Source organism: Portunus trituberculatus, chromosome 27 (genome assembly GCF_017591435.1).
Source record: "Portunus trituberculatus isolate SZX2019 chromosome 27, ASM1759143v1, whole genome shotgun sequence".
In the NCBI taxonomy this organism is placed as follows: Eukaryota; Metazoa; Arthropoda; class Malacostraca; order Decapoda; family Portunidae; genus Portunus; species Portunus trituberculatus.
In genome coordinates, this window is record NC_059281.1 from 13,519,902 (window position 1) to 13,537,401 (window position 17,500).

General features: G+C 40.8%; 1 protein-coding gene across 4 annotated transcripts in view; it reads right to left on the reverse strand.

Annotated features, from left to right (window-relative positions):
• Window positions 1-15,813: 15,813 nt before the first annotated feature.
• Window positions 15,814-17,500, reverse strand: part of LOC123509371 (cytoplasmic FMR1-interacting protein-like) — a 27,473-nt gene continuing 25,786 nt past the window's right edge. For all 4 annotated transcript variants that reach the window (XM_045263638.1, XM_045263637.1, XM_045263639.1 and 1 more), the window contains one exon: window positions 15,814-17,500. This exon is cut by the window's right edge and continues 162 nt beyond it. In XM_045263638.1, coding sequence (XP_045119573.1) covers window positions 17,471-17,500 — 30 coding nt within the window. In that variant the 3' untranslated portion in view covers window positions 15,814-17,470.

The window sequence follows — 17,500 nt, forward strand, 5'->3', positions numbered from 1 at the left end:
GAAGTTAGATGTAGCGTTGATTTAGCGAAAGATTGTTCCAGTGTTTTATTTTGTTCTATCTAACGTCTATCTGTCTAGCTATCTCAATATTTCTCGTTTCCAGTGCTCATGTTTGTGTATCTGTTCGTCTGTTCGCATGTCTGGCTAGATGGATGGATGGAGGGATGGCTGTCTGTCAATCTCCATGTCTCCTTAAACCCTTCAGTACCAGGACACGTTTTCATATTCATTGTGGTTAGTATTTAGTGATTTTATACAGCTTCAGAAATTTTGCGGGGATTTAAATAGTAGAGACTCTGGCCATTAATCTTTTGGCCTCTATAGACCCTTCCTAATGCAAATAAATTCGTGTAATCGTACCCAAAAATCATAGTAAAAATGTGTCTAAGTATTGAAGGGGTTAACCTGCCTGCTAGTTCATTCTTGTCTACCTGTTTGTACTGATTTCTTTGTTTTCTATAAAGGAAACGCACACACACACACACACACACACACACACACACACACACACACACACACACACACACACACACACACACACACACACACACACACACACACACACACATGCATACACGCACGCACAGTTGAGTGGTGGTGTGTGCGTCTGACAGAGGGAGTAATGTAAGCTGTTATCACTCAACACACACACACACACACACACACACACACACACACACACACACACCTCAGTTTGACAAGCAATAATTCAACACCAAAATACGGCAAGTCGAGATAACGTGCTGATAAGACTGATCCCGCCTGACACATTCCTGCCAGACTGACACCATATATTACTACTCCCTATATTGCTACACCTGTGCTGCTTACATTACAGTGGCCCCCTGTGATAGCGAGCACTGAGATAACAAACACTATGGACGGAGAGTCATTATGTTAAGCTCTATCGCAAATCAATGTCACGCACTTATTCACGTCACGCAGAATGGAAGGATGTGTATAAGCTCAAGAACAAAAGAGCTTCGGTTGTATATATATTTGTAGCTTGTTCTTTTTATCTTAGAAAGTTTTTTTGGGGGGTAATCACAAAAGATGGTGAGAAAGTGAAAGTGATACCCTCAAATGTTGAGTTTTCATATTCATTCTGGTTATTATTTGGTAATTTCATACAGCTTCAGAAAGTTACATGGGGATTAGAATAGTGAAGACTCTGGATGTAAATCTTCTGACCTCCATAGACCCTTCTTAATGTCAATAAAATGGTCTAATCACATTCAAAATTCAAGGAAAAAATGCGTCCCAATACTGAAGAGGTTAAAAGAAATGAGAAATATGGCTGTGACAGTTAGAGAAGATTAGATGAAGTGACAATAAGATGACGACAATTGGACGACAGAAGATGATAGTTAGAAATTGAAAGTTATATGACAAAAGGTCGTATGTAGAAGATGAGAGGAGATAAAAGGGACAGTTACATGACAGTTAAAGGAAGACAATTGAATGACAGTAAGCGACATGTAGATTATAGGTACTCAATAAACCTGGCTGGAGGATCAGTTTCTAGCATCCATCTGGCCACACACTCCCTCCTGACACTCCTGATACTCCCACACAGCCTCAGTCACACCTAGTCACACGCATTACAAACACGTCTCCTTTCAATACATCAACAAACCTTCTTTTAGCACTTTCTCTTTCTGCTCCATTTAACCCCTTCAATACTGCAAGGGAAATATTTATACCTTGAGATTTGTGTACTTCATTGACATTAGGAAACATTTTTTTTTTTTTATTTATTCTTTTGTCCCTCTTCCCTTTCTTCTCCTCTTAACTCCTTCAGTACTTCATGGCACACATTTTCACCTTGAGATTTGTGTACGATTAGACCATTTTATTGACATTATGGAAACCTTTTATTTTTCTTCTTTTTGTACCTCTTCCCTTTCTTCTCCTCTTAACTCCTTCAGTACTTTATGGGAAGACATTTTCACCTTGAGATTTGTGTACGATTAGACTATTTTATCGACATTAAGAAGGATCTATGGAGGTCAGAAAATTAATGTACAGACTCTCCCCTCTCCCTTCACCTTGAGATTTGTGTACGATTAGACCATTTCATCAACATTAGGAAGGTTAATGTCCAGAGTCTTCACTATCTAAATCCCACACATGAGTTTCTGAAGCTGTATAAAATCACCAAATAGTAAGCAAAATGAATAAGGAAACACGTCATGGTACTGAAGGAGTTAAATTCATCTCCCTCCTGCTGTATATTAGTTAACTGACCAAACTAAAGCAGCAAAAACAAAAGGAATCATGGAACTTGTGGAAAAAGAAGGAAAAAAAGGTGCAGAGAGGAGTAAGATAGAAGGTAGTAGCATTGAAATATGTGAGGCGTGAAGCGAACACGTCCAGAACAGAACCAATACAACGCTAGGCACGAATTTCAGGTCAGGGGGACAAGCACAGGAGAGAGAATGTACGTGTGGAAAATATGAGAATATTGTATTAACTGGCTAGAAAGAGAGAGAGAGAGAGAGAGAGAGAGAGAGAGAGAGAGAGAGAGAGAGAGAGAGAGAGAGAGAGAGAGAGAGAGAGAGAGAGAATATGAGGGACAGCTTCCATTTGTTACTCAGATATGCATGACCACATCTCTCCCTTTCTCTCCCTCTCTCCCTCTCTCCCTCTCCCTTCACTCCCACGCACTTCATTCTTTCCTTCCCTCCCTTCCTCCCTCTCCCTCCTCCTTCCTTCCTCTCCCCACCGAACCTGCCGATGTCCGTCCGTCTGTATGTCTGTCTGTCTGTCTGTCTGTCTGTTCTAACCTCTGTTATCTCCCTTTTGATCTTTTTATTTATTTTTTTACAAGGCCTGATAGAATATGTTGTTTTCAATCTATGTATGTCTGTTTCTGTCTGTCTGTCTGTCTGTTTGTCTGTCTGTCTATCTACTTATCTACATATGTCTTCTATTTCATCTAGTCTCTCTCTCTCTCTCTCTCTCTCTCTCTCTCTCTCTCTCTCTCTCTCTCTCTCTCTCTCTCTCTCTCTCTCTCTCTATCTCTCTCTAAGGACACTGAGAAAGACAACACTCATACAATCAGTCAACACCCCTCTCTCCCCTCTCCCCTCTCTCCCTCTCTCTCCCTCTCCCCTCTCCCCGTCCCCTCCCCTACTGGATCACCCTGTCCCCTCACCCCAATACCATTACTAGTCCCAGTCACCCTCCCCTTCCACTTCTCCCTCTCCTCTTCTCTTCTCCCCCTCCCCTTAATGGCATTCTTGGGTGTAATGTTAGTTAAGGGAGAGAGAGAGAGAGAGAGAGAGAGAGAGAGAGAGAGAGAGAGAGAGAGAGAGAGAGAGAGAGAGAGAGAGAGAGAGAATAGAAAAGAAAATAACTCACAAATCTGAATGTGGAGGAAGGCGAGAGAGAAACAGGATGACAACAACGATGAAGAGGAGGAAGAGGAGGAGGAGGAGGAGGAGAATGTGAATGACAAATAAGTTCTGAAGAAAAAATAGGAGAGAGAGAGAGAGAGAGAGAGAGAGAGAGAGAGAGAGAGAGAGAGAGAGAGAGAGAGAGAGAGAGAGAGAGAGAGAGAGAGAGAGCGTGCATGTATGAGTGTGTGTCAGTGTGACGGAATGATCAGGTCACCTCTATGGCTTTTTGCAGGAGTTCCTTTCTCTTACACTAATCAACAAATCACTCTTGCCTATTTACACCACGTACACAACCACCACCACTACAACCAGGGCCACACAGGAAAGGAGACCATCTATAGCAGTGGTTCCCTTCCAGATGGTACTGTACACGAGGACCTTAGGAATTATATGCGATCTTCAGCTACATTAATTCACTACTCGGAAGAAATTATCATTGCTTTACACAGGATAGTCTGGCATTGGTCAGTTGGTGGGGAAGAAACAGATGCATCCCTCGCATTAAACTGAGCTATGTCCCTTGTTGTTAGCTAATTTGTGTTCTGCTGGTGAATAAATTGATATTTGCTGAAACTGAGTCTTTGTGGAGCCAGATGGTATGCGGTGACTGTACGTAAAAAGCTGGAAAAAGAAAAGAAAAAAACTTGTGAGCAATGAAAAATCTTAATAAACCACAATAATAAGTCCTTTAATTTGATTTGATACAGGAACCTTGTGTAGTGCTCGCTCAGGAAAACTTGAAACTACTGATCTAAAGAAAAGCCACAGACACTTCAGAGTTCAGAGTATAAAAACTTAACCTGTGAACAATAATCAAACTAATAAACCACAATAATAAGTCCTTTGATTTGATACAAGACCAGTAACTATAACTCGCTCAGGAAAACTTTGAGACCACTGATCTAAAGACAAGCCACAGTTTCTTCCAAGTTCAGAGTATAACAAACTTAACGTGTCCTCCTACATCAGCTTATCATTATGCACAGAAGATTGCAGGATTTTGACCGATTCCCTCCTCCACCTCCTTCCTCCCTCCTCCTTCAATCAGACAGCTGTCAAACGAGGAGGAAATGAGAGAGGAGGGTTGAGGGAGGATAGAAGATGGAGAAAGTTAAAAGGGATAATCTGTTGGGGGAGTGAGTAACAAGGACGAAAAGAGAGGGAGGGAGAGAGGAAGAGGGATAGAGGGGGTGGAAGAAAAGAGGCCATGAAGGGAAAGATATAAGTAAATAGCTCTTCTGGTTTATTACTATTAAAGAGAGAGAGAGAGAGAGAGAGAGAGAGAGAGAGAGAGAGAGAGAGAGAGAGAGAGAGAGAGAGAGAGAGAGAGAGAGAGAGAGCAATTCCCAGTTAGCTGAAGAGAAAAGTACGGAGGCAAGCAGAATGGAATAAAGAAGAGAGAGAGAAAAAAAATGGAGCTTGAGAGTAATGTAATAAAGAGAAAGACGTAAAGAAATAAGAATAAAGATTGGAGAGAAAAAAAATCAGACTACCGGAGAGAGAGAGAGAGAGAGAGAGAGAGAGAGAGAGAGAGAGAGAGAGAGAAAGGAGGAAGGAAAGTTACAGAAAGACACAGTGGATAAGAAGTTTGTGATAATGTGAGGAAAGGGAAGAAATAAAGAGAGTAAAATAGAAAATAAAGTAAATAAGAGAAATCAGAAGAATGGAAAAAAAATTAGAGGGAGATAAGGAAGCATTGAAGTAAGAAAGAGGAGGAGGAGGAGGAGGAGGAGGAGGAGGAGGAGGAGGAGGAGGAGGAGGAGGAGGAGGAGGAGGAGGAGGAGGAGGAGGAGAGTGTTGCAAAAAAAATATATTATATAATCTCTTTACCAGAGAGAGAGAGAGAGAGAGAGAGAGAGAGAGAGAGAATCAATAACAGTACAATGAAATAATATGATGTGTGTCCTTGTTTGTTTGTATGTATGTACGTGTGTGCTGGAAATTTTAAAGACGATCCTTATTTCTTTTTTATATATTTGTTGGCAACACGTGGACTAAAATTGTTCATGTGTAAAAACTTGAAATTAAATCTTCTGTCGATGCGCCTAACGGGAGAGGAGGAGGAGGAGGAGGAGGAGGAGGAGGAGGAGGAGGAGGAGGAGAGGATGAGAAGGTGAAGAGTATGGAAATAAAATCATAGGTGTAGGAAGATGATAATGAAGAAATGGAAGAAAGGAAAGAAAAGATGGAAGGATGAGAGGGAGGGAGAAATAAATGATTAAGAAATAAAAGAAGAGAGAGAGAGAGAGAGAGAGAGAGAGAGAGAGAGAGAGAGAGAGAGAGAGAGAGAGAGAGAGAGAGAGAGAGAGAGAGAGAGAGAGAGAGAGAGAGAGAGAGAGAGAGAGAGAGAGAGAGAGAGAGAGAGAGAGAGAGAGAGAGAGAGAGAGAGAGAGAGAGAGAGAGAGAGAGAGAGAGGAATAAAAGGACATAAAGAAAAGAGGTAAGAAAAGAGAAAACAAAGGAGAGAAAGGAAGAGAAAAGGGATAGAGATGAGTAGAAAGAAAGAAGAAAAGTGAAAGGTAAGAGGAAAAAGAAGGAAACCAAATAAAGAGGAGAGAAAAGAAAAAAAAACGAGCTTGGGAGTAATTTGATAAAGAGAAAGACGTAAAGAAATAAAAAAAAAAAGATTGAGAGAGAGAGAAATGAATAGAGAGAGAGAGAGAGAGAGAGAGAGAGAGAGAGAGAGAGAGAGAGAGAGAGAGAGAGAGAGAGAGAGAGAGAGAGAGAGAAAGTGAGTGAGGTGAGAGTAGTTAATTAATGACCGTCCGGGGCAATACCAATTAAACTCGCTGACCGCTAGACAGGATAATGGGACTGAATAAACAAAACATTAAAAGGAATAGCGAAATGATAGAATAATGCAACTCCTCTTGAAAATAATAGGTGACCAAAAAATAAACAAAACGAAAATGGTAATGGCTACAGCAAAGAGAGAGAGAGAGAGAGAGAGAGAGAGAGAGAGAGAGAGAGAGAGAGAGAAATCAACGATAATGAAAGACACCAAAGCGAATATAAACGAAGAAACGATAGAAATGGAAGGAAAATAAACAAAAAAAGGAAAAATATGTATAAAAGGAGAAATAAGTAAGAAAAAAAGATAGAAATAAATGAAACACTACAGATACCAGATTGTAAGGTAGGTAAACGATAATATGATATGAAAAGGTACAAAATAGAAACAAAAAAAAAAAAAAAAAAAGAGAGAAACTGAGTCAGAAATCTATAATGATTAGAATTAAATGTAAAACTAGGAAAAATTTATGGCACTGGGTGAAATAGAAAAGTAAAATTGAAAATACAGGAAATTTATACGTAGGTGAAATGCATAGACGAAATAAATAAGTAAGAAAAATGTAAAATAAAGTGAAATTTATATGCGGGGAGAAAAAAAATAAAGAAAATGAGAGAGAGACAGAGAGAGAGAGAGTAATGGACAGGCAGACAGACGACCACATGATTTTCCCTCACTCTTAAATGATACGCATATATTCAGGTCACTCTATAAGACAGGTGAAAGAGAGACAAGAGACAGGTGGGTCATTCACTTATTCACTCACAGTCGTCTACTGGTCACCTATCTTCCGGCAGCGCTGCGACCATTCACACGCCCCACACCAGCACGCCAACACAACGACGCCACAACGCTTTCCCTTATTACACCACGCTTCTGTATTCTTAATTGGCGACAGGAAACAGAGGCTGGAACACTGAACAAGGGAAGTAGATGTAGATCACACACATACACACACAGAGAGAGAGAGAGAGAGAGAGAGAGAGAGAGAGAGAGAGAGAGAGAGAGAGAGAGAGAGAGAGAGAGAGAGAGAGAGAGAGAGAGAGAGAGAGAGAGAGAGAGAGAGAGAGAGAACTAACTCACTATCTACCCATCTAGCTCACTCACTCACTCACTCACTCACTGAATATCCACCTAACTGCCTGTCTGAGAGTAGGAAGAAAACGAGCATCTGGTGAGAGTGACAGAAATAACAAGGAAAAGAATTACTTGGTCATCTCGAGTGTCCTTTCCCTCTCCCTCCCTCCCTCCCTCCGTCCCTCCCGTCCTCAGGTGACACTTGGGTGGGGTGTAGGTGAGTAGGTGAGGGTGGTGGTGGTGGTGACGATGGTGATGATGAAGGAAATGGTGTTATTATGTTATTGCTATTGATGATGTCTATAATGATAGCTACAACTCCTTCTCTCACTACTACTACTACTACTACTACTACTACTACTACTACTACTACTACTACTACTACTACTACTACTACTACTACTACTACTGCTACTACTACTACTATCTCTATATAAGTACAAGACACGAACAGAGAGAAAACTTTAAGTAATCTTGTTGTGGAGCAGTTTAAGAACATTAGGAGCTACCTGTTGTGAAGAAACTGTAAACACATAGGCAAAAGTACTCTTAATGAGGCAAACTTCATTAAAGGTGTGGAGTAGGAGGAGGAGGAGGAGGAGGAGGAGGAGGAGGAGGAGGAGAAGGAAAGATAATTCATTTGATAAAAGCTAGAAAGTTATGGGTAGGAAGATGTGTGTGTGTGTATGTGCGTGTGTGTGTGTGTGTGTGTGTGTGTGTGTGTGTGTGTGTGTGTGTGTGTGTGTGTGTGTGTGTGTGTGTGTGTGTGAAAGGTTTTTTTATGTCAGAAATATTTAGCCTAACTCAGAAAACCAATGAGTGAACAAACAGCGAGGGAATCTGTACAAAGCAAACACCTACACTGCCTGTTTACTCTGGTGGCGGAGAGGTACACGAGAGGAAAGGTGTCAGAAGGTATTGTTGCTGCTACTACTGCTGCCACCACCGCTACTATTACTACTACTACTGCTACTACTTCTACTACTACTACGACTGCGATTCTGAACACTAACGCATATGTCGCCTACCAGTCATCCATCATCCACGTGAAGGGCACCACTGGCACACACACACACACACACACACACACACACACACACACACACACACACACACACACACACACACAGGCATACGCGACCATCAACAACCCTCTCCAATTGTGTGTGTGTGTGTGTGTGTGTGTGTGTGTGTGTGTGTGTGTGTGTGTTATCAGACAGGTAAGTGCTTTGACCAAGATAAGAGTATTGGCTAGGTCACGGTCTCTCTCTCTCTCTCTCTCTCTCTCTCTCTCTCTCTCTCTCTCTCTTATCTTCATAACCTCAAGGGTCTAACGAGAAGATCCATTAAGAAATTAAATATAGACAAAACCTCAAATACACCAACGATCTTCTCGGCCACACACACACACACACACACACACACACACACACACACACACACACACACACACTCATCGCTCGAGGTTAATTAGTCTCACTGAAATTTCCTGAAGCCAAAGGAAAGAAAAGTTTTTGTCTCTCTCTCTCTCTCTCTCTCTCTCTCTCTCTCTCTCTCTCTCTCTCTCTCTCTCTCTCTCTCTCACATGATGGGCAGCAAGATGGAGACTTTGACTTGGCAACACACACACACACACACACACACACACACACACACACACACACACACACACACACACACACACACACACACACACACACTCTCTCTCTCTCTCTCTCTCTCTCTCTCTCTCTCTCTTAGATAGATTGATGAAAAATAGATAGATAGATAGATAGATAGATAGAGATAGATAGATAGATAGATAGAAGAGACAGAGAGATGGATAGATAGAGAGAGAGAGAGAGAGAGAGAGAGAGAGAGAGAGAGAGAGAGAGAGAGAGAGAGAGAGAGAGAGAGAGAGAGAGAGAGAGAGAGAGAGACATTGAAATATACAAGAAGACCCCAAAAAATAAACAAATAAGATATACAAACAGCAAAAAAATAATATCAACACACACACACACACACACACACACACACACACACACACACACACACAACAACTAACCTTCAATCAACACTAACCCCCACTAACATAACCCCCCCCCCGTTCCTCTCCCACCCACACACCAAAGGTAAGCCTCAATAGGGGAGCTAAGATAATTTCCTGCTACCCTTGCTGTCATTCACCCCCTCTCCCCTCCCCTCTACTCCCATGCCTCCCCCTTCCCTCTCCTCCCCTCTTCCCCCATTCTCCTACCCTCTACTTCCCCTCCAGTCACGTGTTGTCCCTTTCCTTTCTCTAGAAGTCATAATGAAAGAAAGATTATATATTATGGTACAGTGTGTGTGTGTGTGTGTGTGTGTGTGTGTGTGTAAAGTGAAGGTGCAGCGGAAGAGGAGGAGGAGGAGGAGGAGGAGGAGGAGGAGGACGAAGAGGAGAAGGACAGGGAAGATGAACAAATGAACAATAACATGAAGACGACAACGAGGAAAAGAACAAAGAAGAGAAGATGATGATGGAGGAAGACCAGGAGGAGGAGGAGGAGAACGAATGACGGGAGGAGGAAGAGGAGGAAGAGGAAGGAAAAAGAGAGAAGGAGAAGGAGGAGAAAGACAGAAAGGCAATAGGAAAATAGAAGGAACACGAAAGAAAAGGGGCTAGAGAAGATGGTGAACCAAGAAGAGAAAAAGGGGTAATGAGAGGAGGAGGAGGAGGAAGAGGAGGAGGAAGAAGAGGAAGAAGAAGAAGAAGAGGAGTAGGAGGAAGAAGACCACCCTGGGAACACAACGAAAGACCATTAGTGGGTTGAGGAACAGTGCTGGTGTGTGTGTGTGTGTGTGTGTGTGTGTGTGTGTGTGTGTGTGTGTGTGTGTGTGTGTGTGTGTGTGCTCAGTAAGCTTCATTTTCTTTTCCAGTGATAATGCATAATCCTTGTTAAACGCTCAGTGAGATCATTAAAACGCCCTTGAAAGCCCCAATACTTCTCACGACACCTTATTATTAGTACCCTATGAATCACTCTTGGACTTTTAACCTCTTCAGCACCATGACGCGTTATATTCATTCTGCTTACTATTTGGCGATTTTAAACAGCTTCAGAAACGTATGTGGGGATTGAAATAGTAAAGACTGTGGCTATTAATCTTCTGACCTCCGTAGACTCTTCCTAATGTAAATAGAATTGTCTAATCACACCCAAACTCGTGATAAAAATGCGTTCCAGGACTGAAGAGGTTAAAAGAATATTACAAGACTCTCGGATGTCATAGAAGGGACACGAAGAAACTGATTAACTTCTTCAGCACCATGACACGTTTTCATGTTCATTCTGCTTACTATTTGGCAATTTTAAACAGCTTCAGAAACTTATGTGAGGATTAAGATAGTGAAGACTTAAGCCATTAATGTTCTGACCTCCGTAGACCCTTCCTAACGTAAATAAAATCGTATAATCACACCCAAAAACTCGTGGTAAAATGCGTCCCAGTGCTGAAAAGATTAAAAGAACACCTTTTTTTTATGTAAGAGGGAGAACTACCAGGGAAAAAAATAATATTAGAAAAGAAAAAAAAAAAAGGGTCCCACTGGAATTGTAGTTTCCATAAAAGATTCAAAACAATTAGTGAAGACTCTCGGCTGTCATAGAAGGGACGCGAGGAAATTGATTAACAAGAAGAGATGAGCATGACCGGCAGACTGCTAATGCCACGCGGAAAGGATCGGGGCACAGAAAGGGGATTAGATACATTAATGGATAAGGACGATAGAAGATTGTAGGCATATATGTTCTTTAAAGAGGCTTGTCACGGTTAGGCCTACTGGCTTCATGCAACTTCCTTTAGGTTTTCATGTACTACTTCTACTGCTGTTGCTGCTGCTGCTACTACTACTACTACTACTACTACTACTACTACTACTACAATAACAACAACAACAACTATTACTACTACTACTTCTACTACTACTACCACCACCACCACTACAACTACTACTTCTACTATTACGAGAGGGTGCTGGTCTAGTTCTGAAAATATACTGTACTTGAATTTAGACTTTTAACACAAGGAGTAATGTAGCTTTTCCTTCGTGTTTATTTTTAGTTTTTGTTTTTACGACAATGTGTGGCCTTCCTTTTCTTTCTTTTTTCCTTTTACGCTTTTTTTTCTCCTTTTTTTAACGAGCGTGTTCCTGAGAATGTTGTTTATGGTATGTCTTTGTGAGCTCCCTCCTCTCTCTCTCTCTCTCTCTCTCTCTCTCTCTCTCCTCCACCAGCCCAGCCATATAAACCTAATACTTTCATCCTTACATTTCTACACGGATGCACGGAATGGCTCTCGGTCTGGACACTTATCAACATTAATCAAGCGAGCCTCGTCCATTATAGCCACTCAAGAGGAAACACAACACGACAACTGCCACATTTTCTTTGTTCTTATCCTCTTTAAACTTCCGCCCCGGTCTGGAGATGGTGTTTTCGGGACACGTTTAACTGGTGGTACGGTATCCTGTCTTTTAACTACACTATATAGGGGGTAGATAGGAACACAAGGGTTAGTATAAAAGCTCCATAAATGCCTATCTGTTTCCTTCTGCCATCCCTGTTCAAGTAATCGTTTGATACTAACCTCTTCAGTACGACACATTTTCATATTTATTCTGCTTACTACTTGGTGATTTTATACAGCTTCAGAAACTTATGTGGTGATTGAAATATTAAAGACTCTGGCTGTTAACATCTCATCTTCATAAACTCTTCCTGATGTAAATAAAACCGTTTAATCACACCCAAAACTCAAGATAAAAATGCGTTCTAGTACTGAAGAGGTTAAGAAAATGAGAAAATAATGGAAACTATACGTCTGGCCTATTCTTTTTTTTTTTATGTAAGAGGGGAAAAACTGGCTAAGACCAACATAAAACAACAACAAAAAAGACCCACTAAGTTGCCAGTCCCTTTGCAGGTCACATGACGTCTTTTTAAACCTTCCTAATGACTCAGTACTCTTCATTTCCCATCCATCTACTAGCTAATGTATTTGAGAACCAATGCTTTCCTTTTACCGAGCTTGAACACACTAATTCTTGTCCCGTCCTCATTACCGACTATGAGAGCTTTTATTTCTCTTCTTCCTCTTCTTGGCGCACCATTGTTATATCCGCTACGAGTCATCTTTTTGTGAATTTACCTTTCTATATAGGCCTAAACGTGAGTCATGGTTATAGGCTGAGCTCTCTATTTGGCTTGGGCAGATGAGAAGAAGAAGAAAAAGAAGAAGAAGAAGAAGAAGAAGAAGAAGAAGAAGAAGAAGAAGAAGAAGAAGAAGAAGATGATGATGATTATATTGATGATGATGATGATTATTACTATGTTGTTTCGTTAGGGATGAAGAGGAAGGAAAGCAAATAAGGAGAAATGATGATGATGATGATGATGAAGAGAGAGAGAGAGAGAGAGAGAGAGAGAGAGAGAGAGAGAGAGAGAGTCAGAGGGGAGCACGAACCCCTGTAGAGGAAGTGAAGAGGCAGAATAACCCAATCCTCTTCACATTCTCTTCCCCTCATCACCCCCCTAACCCTCACCCTCACCCTCCCTTCTCTCCCCCTTTGCAGTACGTTGAGAGGGAACTATAACATCAATAATAACAACTTTTCTAACCATCGATCCATCTATTAATCTATTTCTCACACTCAACTGCCTATCTACTTATCTATCTACCTAATACCAAACTGCCCGCATAACAAAACCACTGACTTAATTTAGTAGAGCCAAAAGTCACCCTTATCCTCCTCCTCCTCCTCCTCCTTCTGTAGCTGCAAAAAAAAAATAGTAAAACAAAGCAAGGAAGACAAACATGAAGCCTGACAGACACACACACACAAGGCCGCAGACTTACTGACCCGTGTCTTGTTTGTCTTCGCTTCAAAGTTGACCTCTGTCTTTGAGAAACCGAGTTAAAAGCGATCAGGTAGGAGTGAGATAATGACTCTCTCTCTCTCTCTCTCTCTCTCTCTCTCTCACTTTTTATGCATGGAGGGATATATTAAGAGTGAAAGAGACAATAATAATAATAACGGTGAGTGCATATGAGTTGAGATGAGGAGGGCAGTTAAATACACATCATAATTTCATGTGTGTGTGTGTGTGTGTGTTTCGGGTTTCGCATATCGTACATAATTCTCCGTTGCGTGGAGGAGGAGGAGGAGGAGGAGGAGGAGGAGGAAGAGGATGAGAAGGAAGGAAACGAAGAGATGTAAGGATGCATGATAATATAATCACTCAGAAAACCTCTTAGATGTTACAATAGACTCAAGCATCATCATCATCATCATCATTCAACCTGCGCTTAGTTTTCTTCTTCTTTTTCTATGAACTTTCAACAAATAATAAATAAATATGAATGAATAAATGAATAAGTAATAATGATAATAATAATAATAATAATAATAATAATAATCTGGTTTTGTACCGAGTTGGAAATACGTTTTCATTGTCGTTACTTGGCAAACTTATCTATTTTCATCATTTCCATCATCAATTCCATCACTTCAAATATCCCACTTTTTTTTTTTCTCATTATTTCCTTTTATTACTATCAATATTCTCACCATCACTCTTATCACACCTGACATCCATTCTTTTTTTTTTTTTCATTTCCCTCTATCACCAATTTCGTCACGCCAAACATCCTAAATCACTAACAAATAGTAAAAATGTACAATAAAAACAATGGATGGTATAAGAGCCGCCTCATAATACCGTCTCATATTTCAAGCAGAGGATGACTTTTTTCCCGTCCAGCCTCGCCTCATAAACCGGGCTGGCTGTACATGCACGGAAGCGGTGAGAGGTACGAGAGGTATTATTGCACTGCACCTCTTGACGCGGTTGTAACACTCAAACTGGAAGGGCACGGAAGTTTATCAAGAGTCTACTGCCAGAGAGAGAGAGAGAGAGAGAGAGAGAGAGAGAGAGAGAGAGAGAGATGGAATAGGGACAGAAGATTGGAATAAAGAAAACCTAACAATAAGAAACGAGAAGATAACTAAAAACATGCAATAAAACTAATAATAACACTAACAATAATAATAACAACACGGTAATGCAAGATAAAAGCAAGGAATGAACAAACCATAATTCTTCTCTATCACAGACAAAAACAAAAATGAGAATATACCAAAAAAAAGTTATGGATGTCAGAATAACCGTTAATTTGCATATACAAACAATTAGCGCGCGCACACACACACACACACACACACACCAAGGCAGTCCTCTATCCCTCCCTCATTCACAAAGCAGACACGTCCTATTATTCAACACACAGTCTTTTTTTCACCAGAGGGAGAATCGCAGTGTGTGTCTGACAGGTGTTGTGACGCAGGAACTTATTGGTGGCTTTATCAGCGCCTCCAGTTTGTCCTGCTCACACAACCTGTCTCCCTGCAACCTGGTGTAATGACAGAATGATAACAGCAAAGACACAAGACCATAGGGAGATTTTTATCATTTGCTTCCCGGAAACCACCAATAGAGAGGGTTTACTTGTTACTTCTTCTGGTGTACCTACATAAACCTTACTCTTGCTTCTATATTGTCTATGATGTTTCTAAATCAAGGGATACGCTTTTGAATCACATCCTATTAAAAGTTTAGAGTGCCGATTAACATGGAGGGTGACATCTCATTATTTCTTGTTATTCTGAAATGCCTTGCCCTCTCACCAGGTCTGCTTTCAAGATTTTATTTCTTACAGGTTTTCCTGCATTTTTCTCCCAATGATGATGCAGAATCCTTTTTAATAAGCCAAAACCTTTCAAAGAAACTACTTCAAACACAAGATAGATTCAATTATGCAAAACTTTGAACTCTTTCTAAATCCTTTTAAGTTGTCAGCATATCAGAATATCCACTTCCCCTACTCTCTCCCTCTCACATTCACACACACAAATATACACGCTGTAAAATCAATTGTGCAAGAAACATTTCCATTAACTGTAAAATAAATAGGACCTACTAACCTTAAAAGGCAAAACATTATGAGCTTGGCCTAATTCTATAAAAATACAATTAGGTAAGAATGCAACAATAAATACTTCCTCTCATGGCCCTTACCTGCTATTCATTTCTGGGGCGTCGCTCACTTACTCATCCTTTCTGTTCTTCCTGTCACAACCAAAAAACTGATGATCGTGTTATGGAATTTGTACACTCATATTTCACAGGTCCGGTCACCAGATGGCTACAGGTGTGCACAGGAAACCAATTTGCTCACCTGTACATGTGAAAAATTAATATCAATGGTGAAAAGTGGGCCAGTACACAGAGTTTCAGTTTGTCATCTCCTACAAACCACTACAAACAAGTAATATGACAAAAACAATATAAAGTAAAAATAACAAAAATAGAAAGAAACAAAGCATGGCAATTCCATATCTCAACTAATTATGAAACACTGGAAAAGAATAATCAAAAGAAAAAAGAAGGGAGGAAATTTCTTGTGCCCTTCCATATCATATGAGAATAAACATCAACTGTAGAAAGTAAACAAAGATACAGCATCTAAATTTGAGTCAATTTATTAATAAAAATGGCAATATTGTGTAGACATCCACCAGCGTTCTGCTAACTCATAAAGGGTGGAGAATGTGATGGAAAGCAATATAATAATGAAATACATACACATCCTTCCCTACAGTCTTCACTATTTTCCCGAGATGACTAAAGACACGACAACCTATCTGTCCTATTGGCTGCTCTGCTCACTGGCCCCACCACGTCCACAGGAGCAGACCCTCGTCAGGTGAGGCATAATGGAAAATAAAGTGACAACGAATACGGAAGCACTAAAAGATCCAACCTAATGATGGTAGTTTGTTTCAACAAGATGGACTCAATTTGAATTTGCTGTATCTCTGCAACCACAAACCAGCCACAGATAAAACTTTACCATTTGAGGAGGTGGTTATTTGATACTTTGTTCTGTCTTAACAAAAGGTAAATTTCATTCATTAATGCTTAGCTCATCTTTGCAGAGATTATAGCAATTTCAAATAGAATTCACCTCTTCTTTGAGACATCTGTGAAGTGATATTGCACACAGCCATTTTGGTGATCATTCTTTCTCTTTGTACACTTGAGTCATCTTCCAACTCTTGACCCTCTTGTTATAATTGTTTGGCTCCTTACTTTTACGTTTACAAGCACCACTTGGGCCCAGTGCACTCCTGCTCTTGTACATAATAATTGTTCTCAGACTGCACTGGCTCTGGTTACCTATGAGTATATAGTGTTTTGAACACTACATAAGGCTCATCTTATATTGATTTCATGCATAATGACATACATCATGTAGGTACAGAGAGCTCAATACATGCATAGTGAGCTGATATCATGCAATGGAAAATTATGATTTGTGCCAATTACTATCTTTCCCACAGCAGTTTCTATTTACATTTTTTACACTCCCATGCCAACCAAGATTCTTTATGGATGTTGTTATCCAATCAGTACAGTTGCACCTGCATAGGCATTTTTCATTAAATCCAGTGCACAGGTAAATGTGAGAGTCCAGGTTAGGGAAATACTGTTTGGAACACAGGCTGGCAGCTCAAGACTGAAGCTGCAGGAGCTGTGTCTTTTGGGTCTGTCCACCACCACACTGGCTCATCTGGCAGTCTTACACCTTCCTCACACATGGCATGATGTTACCCACAGGTTGCAATATATAACAGCTGTTGCAATGTTCTGATTCAACAGACCATAAAGTATCATAATCTCAAAAATAGAAAGAATACAATTATGTACAAAAAGTTGTAATGGGTTTGACAACATCGGTTTACCAGTAGCACATTCCTGTTGGTGAACAAGCATTAATAACCTCCTCTACTGCCTGTTTTCCATTAACTGACAGCAAGAAATAAAAGTAAGGACAGACAAATTAAGAAGAGACATCTCAATATCTGCCACAAGGACAAAAAAAATGTCTGGTGTCAGGAGAAACACTAAAGTAAGTGCCAGACTCACAGAGATCACATCACCAGCAGGGTACTCTACCAAGCCCCTGGTGCACTCACTCCAGACAACACACTGGAGGGGGCTTAGCATCCAGCAAGCTTTGGGAGAACCTGCTTCACCTTACACCCCCTAGCACCACCTCTCCCCTCAGCACCCTCAGGGGGAGGACGGGGAGGTAGTGGCTGGGAGAGGAGAAGGGTGTCTCAGCGTAGGTGGTCTGGCCGCTGGTAGGT